This window comes from Pristiophorus japonicus, chromosome 4 (assembly GCF_044704955.1).
Source record: "Pristiophorus japonicus isolate sPriJap1 chromosome 4, sPriJap1.hap1, whole genome shotgun sequence".
In the NCBI taxonomy this organism is placed as follows: domain Eukaryota; kingdom Metazoa; phylum Chordata; class Chondrichthyes; family Pristiophoridae; genus Pristiophorus; species Pristiophorus japonicus.
Window position 1 is genome coordinate 152624764 of NC_091980.1, and position 17054 is coordinate 152641817.

The 17054-nt window shown below is 47.0% G+C and overlaps 1 protein-coding gene across 1 annotated transcript in view; it reads left to right on the forward strand.

The window, feature by feature from the left end:
• The window catches only part of wdr21 (WD repeat domain 21), a 103896-nt gene that overhangs the window by 19861 nt on the left and 66981 nt on the right, over nt 1–17054 (forward strand). Inside the window, exons 3-5 of the mRNA XM_070878652.1 lie at nt 98–201; nt 15882–16036; nt 16271–16353. Coding sequence (XP_070734753.1) covers nt 98–201; nt 15882–16036; nt 16271–16353 — 342 coding nt within the window. The remainder of the gene's footprint in view (nt 1–97; nt 202–15881; nt 16037–16270; nt 16354–17054) is intronic.

A 17054-nucleotide genomic window follows, 5' to 3' on the forward strand; every position in this document is an offset into this window, starting at 1 on the left:
TAATGCATTCAAATGTTTACAACTTTGAGGATTTGAAGCAATTCTGTGAAGACACAACACTTATTATTTTCTTTCCTAAACTGATGCTGATGTTTAGGAACCAGATAGATGACTCTGGTGCTTCAGTGAGCCAACAGAATAGTTCCAGTACGTCAGCAGCTGAACCAACCAGTAGTGCTTCCGTGCCGCCTGATGTTCCTGGCAAGTACCTCACTCACAATACTTTGTCTTCTTACACCATCTACTAATCAGTCCGTTATTTATTGCATTCAGAAATTACAGTGTCCAAGAATTTGTGTCAAGCAATGGCAAGTGGGAATTAGGCAGTAAAACATTGAATTTTCAGCACGTCAATAACTTTGAATGAAGAGGAGTAGATGTAACATATTCCCACGCGCAAGTTATGGACATAGTGGTTGAAGGATTTGTTGAAAGAGGACATCCATTCTGGCCCCATGGAGCACCTGGAGTGGGACCTGTCCTGATGGAGTTGCAGTGGGGAAGTATCCGGGTGTATTATGTGGTGAGCAGCAAAGGCTGCTTTCAGACCGGTCTGACCGGACCCTGGGAAACCAACCTCTCTACTCTGTGTAGATTGCAGTGTATATTATTCTATATAAAATAGTGGTACCATATGAATGAGAAGTACCATCTGCCCTTGGCCATGCCTTCCTTGAAGTACTGCAATGCCCTTCCATGTTCAACTAGCCTGATGATACTCACTGGCAAGGTTCACACATGGCTACTTGATTCAGATACTAACTACCTGCTGGTCTTTGTACAACTCTGAATGACCAACACTCAGTGTGCTGACGGCACGAGCAAAACAGAGCTAGTGGGTGGGAAAAACGACAAAAACTTGTATTAATATAGTGCCTTTAAAGTAGTAAAACGTCCCAAGGTACGTCACAGGAGCACTAGTAAACAAAATTTGACACCGAGACACACAAGGAAGTATTGGGGCAGATGACCAAAAGCTTGGTAGAGGTAGGTTTTAAGGAGCGTCTTAAAGGACGAGAGAGAGGTAGTGAGGCGGAGAGGGAATTCCAGAACTTGGGCCTTGGCAACTAAAGGCATGGCCACTGATGGTGGGGCAAAGAAAATAGGGGATGCACAAATGGCCAGAATTGGAGGAGTGCAGAGATCTCGAAGGGTTGAAGGAGGTTGCAGAGATGGGGAGAGGCAATGCCATTGAGGGATTTGAAAACCAGGATGAGAATTTTGAAAGTGATATGTTGCCGGAGCCGATGTAAGTCAGTGATGGGTGAGCGGGACTTGGTGCGAGTTAGGACACGGGGCAGTGAGCACAGGGGTGATGGGTGAGCGGGACTCGGGGCGAGTTAGGACATGGGGCAGTGAGCACAGGGGTGATGGGTGAGCGGGACTTGGTGCGAGTTAGGATACAGGCAGCAGATTTTGGATGACCAAGTTTATGGTGAGTGCAAGGTGGGAGGCCAGCCAGGAGTGCGTTGGAATAGTCAAGTCTAGAGGTAACAAAGGCATGGATGAGGGTTTCAGCAGCAGATGGGCTGAGGCAAGGGTGGAGTTGGGGGATGTGATGGAGGTGGAAATAGGCAGTTTTGGTGATGGAGAGGATATGTGGTCAGGAGCTCATCGCGGGGCCTTGTATGAGAATGATCTGCTTCAGCCTCACACAGATGCTATGGAGAGGGACGGAGTCATTGGTTAGGGAACGCAGTTTTGGTGGGGTCCGAAGACAATGGCTTCAGTCTCCCCCAATATGTCGGTGGAGGAAATTTCTGCTCATCCTGTATTGGATGTCACACAGGCAGTCTGAGAAATTAGTGCCAGTGAAGGGGGTGAGGGAAGTGGTAGTGAGGTAGAGCTGGATGTCATCAGCGTACATATGGAACTGTTGCTGTGTTTTCTGATGATGTCGCTGAGGGGCAGCATGTAGGTGAGCAATAGGAGGGAGCCAAGGATAGATCCTTGGGGGACACCAGAGGTAACGATGGGTGGGGGGGGGAAGAGATGATGTGTTTTTGGATGATGTCGCTGAGGGGTTACAGAAGAACATGGAATAATCTGTTCTAATTAGATTATTAGTGAAAGTTTTGTCCAAGAATCTTGCTCTATTGGTGCAGTTGGACATTCACCTTATGCAGCATTTGCAAAAGCAGATCGGTGAAACCGAGTACTCATTGTCCTTTGCACAATCTGTTAAAACCACTCGAGTGCATGTCTCGAAGCAATGCAAGATTCCTCTGTACTCTTTCTTTGTACAGTTTTGGTTCCATATTTACGAAAGGATATACTTGCTTTGGAGGCAGTTCAGAGAAGATTCACTAGGTTGATTCTGGAGATGAGGCATTGACTTATGAGGAAAGGTTGAGTAGGTTGGACCTCTACCCATTGGAATTCAGAAGAATGAGAAATGATCTTATCGAAACATAGATTATGAGGAGGTTTGACAAGGTGGATGCAGAGAGGATGTTTCCACTGATGGGGGAGACTAGAACTAGGGGGCATAATCTTAGGATAAGCGACCGACCATTTAAAACTGAGATGAGGAGAAATTTCTTCTCTGAGGGTTGTAAATCTGTGGAATTCGCTGCCTCAGAGAGCTGTGGAAGCTGGGTCATTGAATAAATTTAAGACAGAGATAGACAGTTTCTTAACCGATAAAGGGTTATGGGGAGCTGGCGGGGGAACTGGAGCTGAGTCCATGATCGAATCAGCCATGATCGTATTAAATGGTGGAGCAGGCTCGAGGGGCCGTATGGCCTACTCCTGCTCCTATTTCTTATATTCTTCAGTCTGGTCATTGTGGCAATGGTTTAAACTTAAAATAAACATTCTGAAGAATTATAGCATGAATATGTGAGTGCAATGAATTCTTAAGTTAATATTGATTTGTCTCTGCCTCTAATATAACATTTGTTTGGAACCTTGTATACCACAGTCTGGTCATAATGAATGACGTTCTGATATTTTTGCACAATTTTTGTTTTAAACGGTGAGTTCTGATCGTTAGAACTGGGTATCCAGCAGGATTTCTGTCTTCAGCAATATAAAGGAGACAACTTAATGAATTAATCTAATTGATGATTGAAGTCCGCTGAGTTACCTATGGCCTCCACCAATGTTAATTTAGCTTCAGTCACTTTGCCGAATGGGTTGCCTTACATTGCCAGCACTTTCAGTTTCTGCATATTTGCTAAGAATGGAAATGTGCTAACAAATACCCACATATTACTGAAGTATCAGACCTTTTTAAGTCTCCATACTGAATGCATGTCATTTAGTTGCCACCAGTTGTGTCCACTCCCACGTTTCTGGAGACATTGCCTGCGTGCTGCCTCTGATTGTCCAGCACTAACTGCTTGGTCTTGGCGAGGAGACCATCATTAATATGCAAGGCTTGATGGTGAGTATTGGGAAGCCATTTGGTCATTCCACCATACAGCTGCATTCCTTTAAGCGTGAATTTACATGGCAGGACAGTACAGGATTATTCATTTTGCTGGTTGTCACTCAACAGATTGATGTACATAATCAAGGCCCTCGACAAAGAGAAAAATAATGAAGCTGATTTTTAATCACAGCTGAACTCACGACTGTGTTTCTCAACGGTCATGTCCGCACTTCCAGCCGGGCTCAAAGTATACAGTGTTAGGAGTGGGAAACCTGACTCATTTTATGATAGAATAATCCTCTCCTACTCTTCCCCACCCTCACCCCTCTTCCCCCTATCCTCTCCCCCTCCCTCCTCTCACCCCCCACCACTCCCCCCCCCCCCCCCACCCCCACCACCACTCCCCCCCCCCAACACCACCACTCCCCCCCCCCCAACACCACCACTCCCCCCCCCCCCCACTCCCCCCCCCCACTCCCCCCCCCCCACTCCCCCCCCCCACTCCCCCCACCCCCACTCCCCCCCCCCACTCCCCCCCCACTTTCCCCCCCCCCCCACCACTCCCCCCCCCCCCACCACTCCCCCCCCCCCCACCACTCCCCCCCCCCCCACCACTCCCCCCCCACCACTCCCCCCCCCACTCCTTCCACCACTCCCCCCCCCCCACCACTCCCACCCCCCACTCTTTCGCCCCCCCCCCACTCTTTCGCCCCCCCCCCACTCTTTCGCCCCCCCCCACTCTTTCGCCCCCCCCCACTCTTTCGCCCCCCCCCCACTCTTTCGCCCCCCCCACTCTTTCGCCCCCCCCACTCTTTCGCCCCCCCCACTCTTTCGCCCCCCCCACTCTTTCGCCCCCCCCACTCTTTCGCCCCCCCCACTCTTTCGCCCCCCCCACTCTTTCGCCCCCCCCACTCTTTCGCCCCCCCCCACTCTTTCGCCCCCCCCACTCTTTCGCCCCCCCCACTCTTTCGCCCCCCCCACTCTTTCGCCCCCCCACTCTTTCGCCCCCCCCACTCTTTCGCCCCCCCCACTCTTTCGCCCCCCCCACTCTTTCGCCCCCCCCACTCTTTCGCCCCCCCCACTCTTTCGCCCCCCCCACTCTTTCGCCCCCCCCACTCTTTCGCCCCCCCCACTCTTTCGCCCCCCCCCACTCTTTCGCCCCCCCCACTCTTTCGCCCCCCCACTCTTTCGCCCCCCCCACTCTTTCGCCCCCCCCCACTCTTTCGCCCCCCCCACTCTTTCGCCCCCCCCCACTCTTTCGCCCCCCCCCACTCTTTCGCCCCCCCCCACTCTTTCGCCCCCCCCCCACTCTTTCGCCCCCCCCCCACTCTTTCGCCCCCCCCCCCACTCTTTCGCCCCCCCCCCCACTCTTTCGCCCCCCCCCCCCCACTCTTTCGCCCCCCCCCCCACTCTTTCGCCCCCCCCCCCCACTCTTTCGCCCCCCCCCCACTCTTTCGCCCCCCCCCCACTCTTTCGCCCCCCCCCCCCACTCTTTCGCCCACCCCCCCACTCTTTCGCCCCCCCCCACTCTTCTCCATTTTGAAAGTTACGATTGAATCTGCTTCCACCGCCCTTTCTGTGCTAAAAAAGGTTTCCTCGTGCCACCTCTGTATTTTTTCCGATCACCTGAAATATATGTCCTTGGGTTACCATTCTTCCTGCCACTGGAAGCACTTTACTCCCTATTTACTCTATCAAAACCCTGCATGATTTTAAACACCTATTAAATCTCATCTTAACCTTCTCTGCTCTAAGGAGAACAACCCCAGCTTCTCCAGTCTCTCCACGTAACTGAAGTCCCCCATCCCTGGAACCATTGTAGTAAATCCCTTCTGCACCCTCTCCAAGACCGTCACATCCTAAAGTGCGATGCCCAGAATTGGCCAACTAGAAACATAGAAATTAGGTTCAGGAACAGGCCATTCGGCCCTTCGCGCCTGCACCGCCATTCAATAAGATCATGGTTGATCATTCAACCTCAGTACCCCTTTCCTGCTTTCACTCCATGTCCCTTGATCCCTTTGGCCGTAAGGGCCATATCTAACTCCCTTTTGAATATATCTAACAAACTGGCCTCAACAACTTTCTGCGGTACAGAATTCCACAGGTTAACCACTCTGAGTGAAGCAGTTTCTCTTCATCTCGGTCCTAAATGGCTTACCCCTAAATGACTGTGACCCCTACTTCTGGAACTCCCCAGCAACGGGAACATTCTTCCTGCCTCTAACCTGTCCAATCCCGTCAGAATTTTATATCTTTCTATGAGATCCCCCTTCATTCTTCTAAACTCCAGTGGATACAAGCCCAGTTGATCCAGTGTCTCCTCATATGTCAGTCCTGCCATCCCGGGAATCAGTCTGGTGAACCTTCGCTGCACTCCCTCAATAGCAAGAACGTCCTTCCTCAGATTAGGAGACCAAAACTTAACACAATATTCCAGGTGAGGCCTCACCAAGACTCTGTACAACTGCAGTAAGACCTCCCTGCTCCTGTATTCAAATCCCCTAGCTATGAAGGCCAACATGCCATTTGCCTTCTTCACCACCTACTGTACCTGCATGCCAAACTTCAATGACTGACGTACCATGACACCCAGGTCTCGTTGCACCTCCCCTTTTCCTAATCTGTCACCATTCAAATAATATTCTGTCTTCCTGTTTTTGCCACCAAAGTGGATAACCTCACATTTATCACATTATACTACATCTGCCATGCATTTGCTCACCTAACCTGTCCAAGTCACCCTGCAGCCTCTTAGCATCCTCCTCACAGCTCACACCGCCACCCAATTAGTGTCATCTGCAAACTTGGAGATATTACATTCAATTCCTTCTTCTAAATTATTGTATATTGTTATTAGCTGGGGTTCCAGCACTGAACCCTGCGGCACCCACTGATCACTGCCTGCCATTCTGAAAAGGACCCGTTTATTCCAACTCTTTGCTTCCTGTCTGCCAACCAGTTCTCTATCCACGTGAATACATTACCCCCAATACCATGTGCTTTAATTTTGCACGCTAATCTCTTGTGTGGGACCTTGTCAAAAGCTTTTTGAAAGTCCAAATACACCACGTCCACTGGTTCTCCCTTGTCCACTCTACTGGTTACATCCTCAAAAAAATTCTAGAAGATTTGTCAAGCATGATTTCCTTTTCATAAATCCATGCTGACTTGGACCGATCCTGTCACTGCTTTCCAAATGCGCTGCTATTTCATCTTTAATAATTGATTCCAACATTTTCCCCACCACCGATGTCAGGCTAACCGGTCTATAATTCCCTGTTTTCTCTCTCCCTCCTTTTTTAAAAAGTGGGATTACATTAGCTACCTTCCAGTCCATGGGAACTGATTCAGGGTTGATAGACTGTTGGAAAATGATCACCAATGCATCCACTATTTCTAGGGCCACTTCCTTAAGTACTCTGGGATGCAGATTATCAGGCCCTGGGGATTTATCGGCCTTCAATCCCATCAATTTCCCTAACACAATTTGCTGACTAATAAGGATTTCCTTTAGTTCCTCCTTTTCACGTAGTACTTCCGGAAGGTTATTTGTGTCTTCCTTAGTGAAGACAGATCCAAAGTATTTGTTCAATTGGTCCGCCATTTCTTTGTTCCCCATTATAAATTCACTTGATTCTGACTGCAAAGGACTTCACTAATCTTTTTCTCTTCACAGATCTATAGAAGCTTTTGCAGTCATAAGAACATAAGAACATAAGAATTAGGAACAGGAGTAGGCCATCTAGCCCCTCGAGCCTGCTCCGCCATTCAACAAGATCATGGCTGATCTGGCCGTGGACTCCGCTCCACTTACCCGCCTGCTCCCCTAACCCTTAATTCCCTTATTGGTTAAAAATCTATCTATCTGTGACTTGAATACATTCAATGAGCTAACCTCAACTGCTTCCTTGGGCAGAGAATTCCACAGATTCACAACCCTCTGGGAGAAGAAATTCCTTCTCAACTCGGTTTTAAATTGGCTCCCCCGTATTTTGAGGCTATGCCTCCTAGTTCTAGTCTCCCCGACCAGTGGAAACAACCTCTCTGCCTCTATCATGTCTATCCCTTTCATTATTTTAAATGTTTCTATAAGATCACCCCTCATCCTTTGAACTCCAACGAATAAAAACCCAGTCTACGCAATCTATCATCATAAGTTAACCCCCTCATCTCCGGTATCAGCCTAGTGAATCGTCTCTGTACCCCCTCCAAAGCTAGTATATCCTTCCTTAAGTAAGGTGACCAAAACTGCACGCAGTACTCCAGCTGCGGCCTCACCAATACCCTGTACAGTTGCAGCAGGACCTCCCTGCTTTTGTACTCCATCCCTCTCGCAATGAAGGCCAACATTCCATTCGCCTTCCTGATTACCTGCTGCACCTGCAAACTAACTTTTTGGGATCCATGCACAAGGACCCTCAGGTCCCTCTGCACCGCAGCATGTTGTAATTTCTCCCCATTCAAATAATATTCCCTTTACTGTTTTTTTTTCCCCAAGATGGATGACCTCTCATTTTCCGACATTGTATTCCATCTGCCAAACCTTAGCCCATTCGCTTAACCTATCTAAATCTCTTTGCAGCCTCTCTGTGTCCTCTACACAACCTGCTTTCCCACTAATCTTTGTGTCATCTGCAAATTTTGTTACATTACACTCTGTCCCCTCTTCCAGGTCATCGATGTATATTGTAAACAGTTGTGGTCCCAGCACCGATCCCTGTGGCACACCACGAACCACCGATTTCCAACCCGAAAAGGACCCATTTATCCCGACTCTCTGCTTTCTGTTAGCCAGCCAATTCTCGATCCATGTTTATACATTTCCTCTGACTCCGCGTACCTTTATCTTCTGCAGTAACCTTTTGTGTGGCACCTTATCGAATGCCTTTTGGAAATCTAAATACACCACATCCATCGGTACACCTCTCTCCACCATGCTCGTTATATCCTCAAAGAATCCTAGTAAATTAGTTAAACATGATTTCCCCTTCATGAATCCATGTTTCGTCTGCTTGATTGCACTATTCTTACTGAGATGTCCCGCTATTTCTTCCTTAATGATAGCTTCAAGCATTTTCCTCACTGCAGATGTTAAACTAACCGGCCTATAGTTACCTGCCTTTTGTCTGCCCCCTTTTGTAAACAGAGGCGTTACATTAGCTGCTTTCCAATCCGCTGGTACCTCCCCAGAGTCCAGAGAATTTTGGTAGATTATAACGAATGCATCTGCTATAACTTCCGCCATCTCTTTTAATACACTGGGATGCATTTCATCAGGACCAGGGGACTTGTCTACCTTGAGTCCCATTAGCCTGTCCAGCACTACCCCTCTAGTGATAGTGATTGTCTCAAGGTCCTCCCTTCCCAAATTCTCGTGACCAATTTTTGGCATGGTTTTTGTGTCTTCCACTGTGAAGACCGAAGCAAAATAATTGTTTAAGGTCTCCGCCATTTCCACATTTCCCATTATTAAATCCCCCTTGTCATCTTCTAAGGGACCAACATTTACTTTAGTCACTCTTTTCCGTTTTATATATCGGTAAAAGCTTTTACTATCTGTTTTTATGTTTTGCGAAAATTTACTTTCGTAATCCATCTTTCCTTTCTTTATTGCTTTCTTAGTCATTCTTTGCTGTCATTTAAAATGTTCCCAATCTTCTAGTTTCCCACTATCCTTGGCCACCTTATACGCATTGGTTTTTAGTTTAATACTCTCCTTTATTTCCTTGGTTATCCATGGCTGGTTATCCCTTCTCTTACCGCCCTTCTTTTTCACTGGAATATATTTTTGTTGAGCACTATGAAAGAGCTCCTTAAAAGTCCTCCACTGTTCCTCAATTGTGCCACCGTTTAGTCTGTGTTCCCAGTCTACTTTAGCCAACTCGGCCCTCATCCTACTTAGTCCCCTTTGTTTAAGCATAGTACACTCGTTTGAGACACTACTTCCTCACCCTCAATCTGTATTACTAATTCAACCATACTGTGATCACTCATTCCGAGAGGATCTTTTACTAGGAGATCGTTTATTATTCCTGTCTCATTACACAGGACCAGATCTAAGATAGCTTGCTCCCTTGTAGGTTCTGTAACATACCGTTCTAAGAAACAATCCCGTATGCATTCTATGAATTCCTCCTCAAGGCTACACCGTGCGATTTGATTTGACCAATCGATATGCAGGTTAAAATCCCCCATGATTACTGCCGTTCCTTTTTCACATGCCTCCATTATTCCCTTGATTATTGTCCGCCCCACCGTGAAGTTATTATTTGGGGGCCTATAAACTACGCCCACCAGTGACTTTTCCCCCTTACTATCTCTAATCTCCACCCACAATGGTTCAACATTTTGTTCATTAGAGCCAATATCGTCTCTCACAACTGCCCTGATATCATCCTTTATTAACAGAGCTACCCCACCTCCTTTCCCTTCTTGTCTATCTTTCTGAATTGTCAGATACCCCTGTATGTTTAATTCCCAGTCTTGGCCACCCTGCAACCACGTTTCTGTAATGGCCACCAAATCATACCCATTTGTAATGATTTGTGCCGTCAACTCATTTACTTTATTTCGAATGCTGTATGCATTTAGGTATAGTGTTTTAATACTAGTTTTTAAACCATGATTTTTAGTTATGACCCCTCCTGCAGCCCCTTTATATTCATACATATTGTCCCTTCCTATCACCTTGTGGTTTACACTTACCCTAGTGCTACTCTGCTCTGTTGCCTCCTGCCTTTTGCATTCTTTCTTGGGGTCCTGTTTATCTGAGCTCTCACCCACTCTAACTAGCTCAGAGCCCTCTCCTGGGTTCCGAATACTCCTCGCATTGAGGCACCGAGCTTTCATGCTTGCCTTTTTATTACACTTTGACCCTTTAGAATTTTGCTGTACTGTGGCCCTTTTTGTTTTTTGCCTTGGGTTTCTCTGCCCTCCACTGTTACTCATCTCCTTTCTGTCTTTTGCCATTTTATTTCCCTCTGTCTCCCTGCATTGGTTCCCATCCCCCTGCCATATTAGTTTAACTCCTCCCCAACAGCACTAGCAAACACTCCCCCTAGGACATTGGTTCCGGTCCTGCCTAGTTGCAGACCGTCCGGTTTGTACTGGTCCCACCTCCCTCAGAACCGGTTCCAATGCCCCAGGAATTTGAATTCCCTCCCTGCTGCACCACTGCTCAAGCCACGTATTCATCTGAGCTATCCTGCGATTCCTACTCTGATTAGCACGTGGCACTGGTAGCAATCCCGAGATTACTACTTTTGAGGTCCTACTTTTTAATTTAGCTCCTAGCTCCTTAAATTCGTCTCATAGGACCTCATCCCTTTTTTTTAACCTATATTGTTGGTACCAATGTGCACCACGACAACTGGCTGTTCACCCTCCCTTTTCAGAATGTCCTGCACACGCTCCGAGACATCCTTGATACTTAAGGGGTTGACTGTGGATGGGCAGTGGCAGACATTTAGAGACTGCATGGATGAACTACAACAATTGTACATCTCTGTCTGGCGTAAAAATACAAAAGGGAAGGTGGCTCAACCGTGGCTATCAAGGGAAATCAGGGATAGTATTAAAGCCAAGGAATTGGCATACAAATTGGCCAGAAATAGCAGTGAACCTGGGGACTGGGAGAAATTTGAGGACAAAGGGTTTGATTAGGGCAGGGAAAATAGAGTACGAGAGAAAGCTTGCAGGGAACATTAAGACGGACTGCAAAAGTTTCTATAGATATGTAAAGAGAAAAAAGTTAGAAAAGACAAACTTAGGTCCCCTGCAGTCAGAATCAAGGGACGTCATAACGGGGAACAAAGAAATGGCAGACCAATTGAACAAGTACTTTGGTTCGGTATTCATTAAGGAGTACACAAACAACCTTCCGGATATAAAAGGGGTCAGAGGGTCTAGTAAGAAGGAGGAACTGAGGGAAATCCTTATTAGTCGGGAAATTGTGTTGGGGAAATTGATGGGATTGAAGGCCGATAAATCCCCAGGGCCTGATGGACTGCATCCCAGAGTACTTAATGAGGTGGCCTTGGAAATATCGGATGCATTGACAGTCATTTTCCAACATTCCATAGACTCTGGATCAGTTCCTATGGAGTGGAGGGTAGCCAATGTAACCCCACTTTTTAAAAAAGGAGGGAGAGAGAAAACAGGGAATTATAGACCGGTCAGCCTGACATCAGTAGTGGGTCAACTGATGGAATCAATTATTAAGGATGTCATAGCAGCGCATTTGGAAAGAGGTGACATGATAGGTCCAAGTCAGCATGGATTTGTGAAAGGGAAATCATGCTTGACAAATCTTCTGGAATTTTTTGAGGATGTTTCCAGTAGAGTGGACAAGGGAGAACCAGTTGATGTGGTATATTTGGACTTTCAGAAGGCTTTCGACAAGGTCCGACACAAGAGATTAATGTGCAAAGTTAAAGCACATGGGATTGGGGATAGTGTGCTGACATGGATTGAGAACTGGTTGTCAGACAGGAAGCAAAGAGTAGGAGTAAATGGGTACTTTTCAGAATGGCAGGCAGTGACTAGTGGGGTACCGCAAGGTTCTGTGCTGGGGCCCCAGCTGTTTACATTGTATATTAATGATTTGGACGAGGGGATTAAATGTAGTATCTCCAAATTTGCAGATGACACTAAGTTGGGTGACAGTGTGAACTGCGAGGAGGATGCTTTGAGGCTGCAGAGTGACTTGGATAGGTTAGGTGAGTGGGCAAATGCATGGCAGATGAAGTATAATGTGGATAAATGTGAGATTATCCACTTTGGTGGAAAAAACAGAGAGACAGACTATTATCTGAATGGTGACAGATTAGGAAAAGGGGAGGTGCAACGAGACCTGGGTGTCAAGGTACATCAGTCATTGAAGGTTTGTATGCAGGTACAGCAGGCGGTTAAGAAAGCAAATGGCATGTTGGCCTTCATAGCGAGGGGATTTGAGTACAGGGGCAGGGAGGTGTTGCTGCAGTTGTACAGGGCCTTGGTGAGACCACACCTGGAGTATTGTGTACAGTTTTGGTCTCCTAACTTGAGGAAGGACATTCTTGCTATTGAGGGAGTGCAGCGAAGGTTCACCAGACTGATTCCCGGGATGGTGGGACTGACATATCAAGAAAGACTGGATCAACTGGGCTTGTATTCACTGGAGTTCAGAAGAATGAGAGGGGATCTCATAGAAACGTTTAAAATTCTGACGAGTTTAGACAGGTTAGATGCAGGAAGAATGTTCCCAATGTTGGGGAAGTCCAGAACCAGGGGTCACAGTCTAAGGATAAGGGGTAAGCCATTTAGGACCGAGATGAAGAGAAACCTCTTCACCCAGAGAGTGGTGAACCTGTGGAATTCTCTACCACAGAAAGTTGTTGAGGCCAATTCACTAAATATATTCAAAAAGGAATTAGATGTCATCCTTACTACTAGGGGGATCAAGGGGTATGGCGAGAAAGCAGGAATGGGGTACTGAAGTTACATGTTCAGCCATTGAATGGCGGTGCAGGCTCGAAGGGCCGAATGGCCTACTCCTGCACCTATTTTCTATGTTTCTATGTTTTGACCCTTGCACCAGGGAGGCAACATACCATCCTGAAGTCTTGGTTGCGGCCACAGAAACGCCTATCTATTCCCCTTACAATTGAATCCCCTATCACTATCGCTCTCCCACTCTTTTTCCTGCCCTCCTGTGCAGCAGTGCCAGTCACGGTGCCATGAACTTGGCTGCTGCTGCCCTCCCCTGATGAGTCATCCCCCTCAACAGTACTCAAAGTGGTGTATCTGTTTTGCAGGGGGATGACCGCAGGGGACCCCTGCACTACCTTCCTTGCACTGCTCTTCCTGTTGGTCTTCCATTCCGTATCTGGCTGTGGACCTTTCACCTGCGGTAAGACCAACTCGCTACACATGCTACTCACGTCATTCTCAGCATCGTGGATGCTCCAGAGTGAATCCACCCTCAGCTCCCATTCCGCAACGCGGTCCGTCGAGCTGGAGGTGGATACACTTCCCGCACATGTAGTCGTCAGGGACACCGGAAGTATCCCTGAGTTCCCACATAGTACAGGAGGAGCATATCACGTGACTGAGCTCTCTTAGATACACTTAATTTGGCGATAACACTGTTAACAGGTTACTTACTGATATAAAAAAGAAAAAGAAAAGCTACTCGCCAATCACTTACCCCTTTGGCTGTGATGTCACCTTTTGATTTCTTTCTACTTTTTTGCTTTTTCTCCCGGCTGGAGCTGCACAAACTGGGCTTTTTGTAGGCCTCACCAACGCCACGAACTCCCGCCTCTGACTGCTGCCGCATCTCGCTGCCGCTGGGCCTTTATAGGCCTCACCAACACCACGAACTCCCGCCTCTGACTGCCGCCGCCTCTCGCTGCCATTTTTATGTTCCCTGCAAGCTTCCTCTAGCTGAGGCAGAAGCAGCTCTTGTGGATTCCTGACATCCTTCGCCTACCATTGGCGGCCAATGGGCCATAAGCCGTCTGGACCATAAGCTGTGGAATTCCCTCCCTGAAGCGCTCCTCCTTTGGCTCGGTGTCAGTTTCTGTCTGATTGCGTTCCCATGAAGCGCCTTGGGACATTTTACTGTGTTAAAGGCGCCATATAAAAGCAAGTTGTTGTGGGAAAATTATCAGCTGCAATTCCCTGCATTACAATAATGACTACACTCGAAAGTATGTCATTGGCTGTGAATTGCTTTCGATGTTATTTGTTGAGAACGCTCTGGAACCATTCTAGTAAACCTCCTCTGCACCCTCTCCAAGGGCTTGCCATCCTTCCTAAAGTGCGATGCCCAGAATTGGACACAATACTCCAGCTGAGGCCTAACCAGTGCTTTATGAAGGTCGGCACAACGGCACTCTCTTCCTACATTTATAAAGCCATAGATCCCATAAGCTTTTTTAACAGCCTGCTCAACCTGCCCTGCCGCCTTCAAACACTTGTGTACGTAAACCACAGGTCTCTCCGTTCCTGCACCCCCTTTAAAATGATACCCTTTAGTTCATATGGCCTCTCCTCATTCTTCTTACCAAAATGCATCACTTTACAGTTCTCTGCGTTAAATTTCATCTGCCACGTGTTTGCCCATTTCACTGGTCTGTCTACATCTGCCTTTGTTGACATTCTTCGGCCAGTTTTCCATTCCTTCAATGATCCCATTGAGATTATCAGGGTGTCCTGAGGACATTGATTCAACACAATGAGCTTTGAAAAGCTGTGCATATTTAGACATGGAAGTGTCCATGCCATAGGGAGTATGATTAAGAAGTTTGCAGACGACACTAAAATTGGCTGTGTGGTTGATAATGAAGAGGAAAGTCATGGGCTGTAGGAGGATATCAATCAGGTGGGCAGATGGAATTTAATTTGGAGAAATGTGAGGTGATGCACTTTGGGAGGGCTAATAAGGAAAGGGTATACACGTTAAACGGTCGGCTACTTAATAGTGTAGATGAACAAAGGGACCTTGGAGTGCTTGTCCACAGATCCCTGAAAGTAGCAGGCCAGGTGGAGAAGGTGGTTACGAAGGCATACGGAATGCTTGCCAAATTGGCCAAAGCTTAGAATATAAAATCAGGGAGGTTATGCTTAAATTGTATAATACTCTGGTTAGGCCACAGCTGGAGTACTGTGTGCAGTTCTGGTTGCCGTATTATAGGAAGGACTTGATTGCACTAGATAGGGTGCAAAGGAGACTTACTAGGGTGCTGCCTGGAATGGAGAATCTTAGCTATGAGGACCGATTGGATAGGCTGGGTTTGTTCTCATTGGAACAGAGGAGGCTGAGAGGTGTATAAAATTTTGAGGGGTCTGGATATAATGGAGGGGTCTATTACGAGGAGGCATAGTTTTAAAGTGGTTGGTGGAAGGTTTAGAGGAGATTTGAGGAGGGGCTTCTTCCCGCAGAGGGTTGTGGGGATCTGGAACTCACTGCCTGGAAGAGTGGTGGATGCAGAAACCCTCACCACATTTAAAAGATGGCTGGATGGGCACTTGTGCCGTAACCTGCAGGGTTATGGACCTAGAGCTAGTAATTGGGATTAGACTGGATGACCTCTTGTTGGCTGGCGCAGATATGATGGTAAGTACTGCAGGGAATCGAATACAGCCTGGGTGATCTCTTGGACTAGTTTCGATCGCCTGGGTGGGTGGGAGAGGAATTTTCCATGATTTTTTTTTCCAGAGTTTTTATCTGGTTTTTGCCTCCCAGGAGATCACGTGGCTCCGGTTGGGGTGGAGTGTAGAATGATTCAGTATAAGGGGTGTCGCAGTTGTGTGTGGTGTACTGGTTGGGCTGGGTGCTCTCTACCTTTCCGCCATTGTTCATGGTTCATAGCTTCATGTGTAATCTTCAGGGCTGCTAACCGAGGGCCGTGCAACTCTTTGTCGGCCGGCGCGGACACGATGAACCGAAATGGCCGCCTTCTGCGCTATAAATTTCTATGTTTCTATTGAGTAATGGGTAATATATTTTTTTAATTAGAACTGCCTGGATATTACTATGATCGAGAAAAGGACAGATATTTTCGGCTATTACTTGGCCATAATAATTATAATCCTCTTACTTGGGAGACAATTAAAAATAAGGAAATGGAAGCAAAGCGATTGAAGATGTTGGAGGAGGATGCTGAAACGACGGTAATTGTATATTTTGACTTGTGGTTTACAAAGTGGCTCTGTGAAACTATAGAGATATGCTGTATGTTTTTTTTTCTCTAACTGTTGCCAGGTGGTGAGTCCTACAGTGTGTGTCTTCACCTGAGGAGGAACTTCTCACCAGCTGACCTACTGAGGAGCTTTCGCAGGCAAACGAGATTGCGACTGTCCACTCGAGCTTGATCACCAGTGTGCCAACTTTTGTGTTTTAAACAGAGGGTGGCCAGAATGGGTATGGACTTCACTACACTTCTACAAAAAAGACATTTTGGACGAATGAACTCTGAATCATATCTCCGGTAAGTAGGTTATATTAAAACAATTTACATAGTATTACATAGTATCTACAACACAGAAACAGGCCATTTGGTCCAACTGCTCTTTGCTGGTGTTCATGCTCCACACAAGATTCCTCCTAAGTCCTTTAACCTATCAGCACATGCTTCTAGTCCTTTCTCCCTCGTGCTTATCTAGCTTCCCCTGAAATGCATCTATGAAAAATCTTTGCGTCTGTTTCATAGATTTAAATAAATGTGCATTGTTTTAAGTGAGAGTATTGCCCCATTGGACACTGGAAAGACAATATTCACACTGCTATGAACTGCCCTCCTTGTTTAATTGTTGTTCTTTGGCCTTGTCTGGTCCTTTCTCAGTTTGCTTGTGCTTTTCCTTGCTGTTTCCTGGCTGTCCTTTAATTTGCATTGCTAAACAAATAGTTTCAGCATATTCAGCCTCTGTGGTGCTGTATTCACCTCACTGGTAAGAAGCATGAAAGGACTTGTCCTTATCCCATCTCTCGGGACATTCCAAAGGCTATGGGAGTGTAACGGTTCAAATCTCACTGGCAGTTTGAGAATCTCAATTCAGTTTTTTAGAAAACAGATCTGGAAATAAGAGCTGGTATCAGTGAAAGTGACTATGAAGCTGTCAGATTGTTGTAAAAATCACACTGGTTCCCTAATGTCCTTTTAGGGAAGGAAACGTGGCGTCCTGCTTGGCC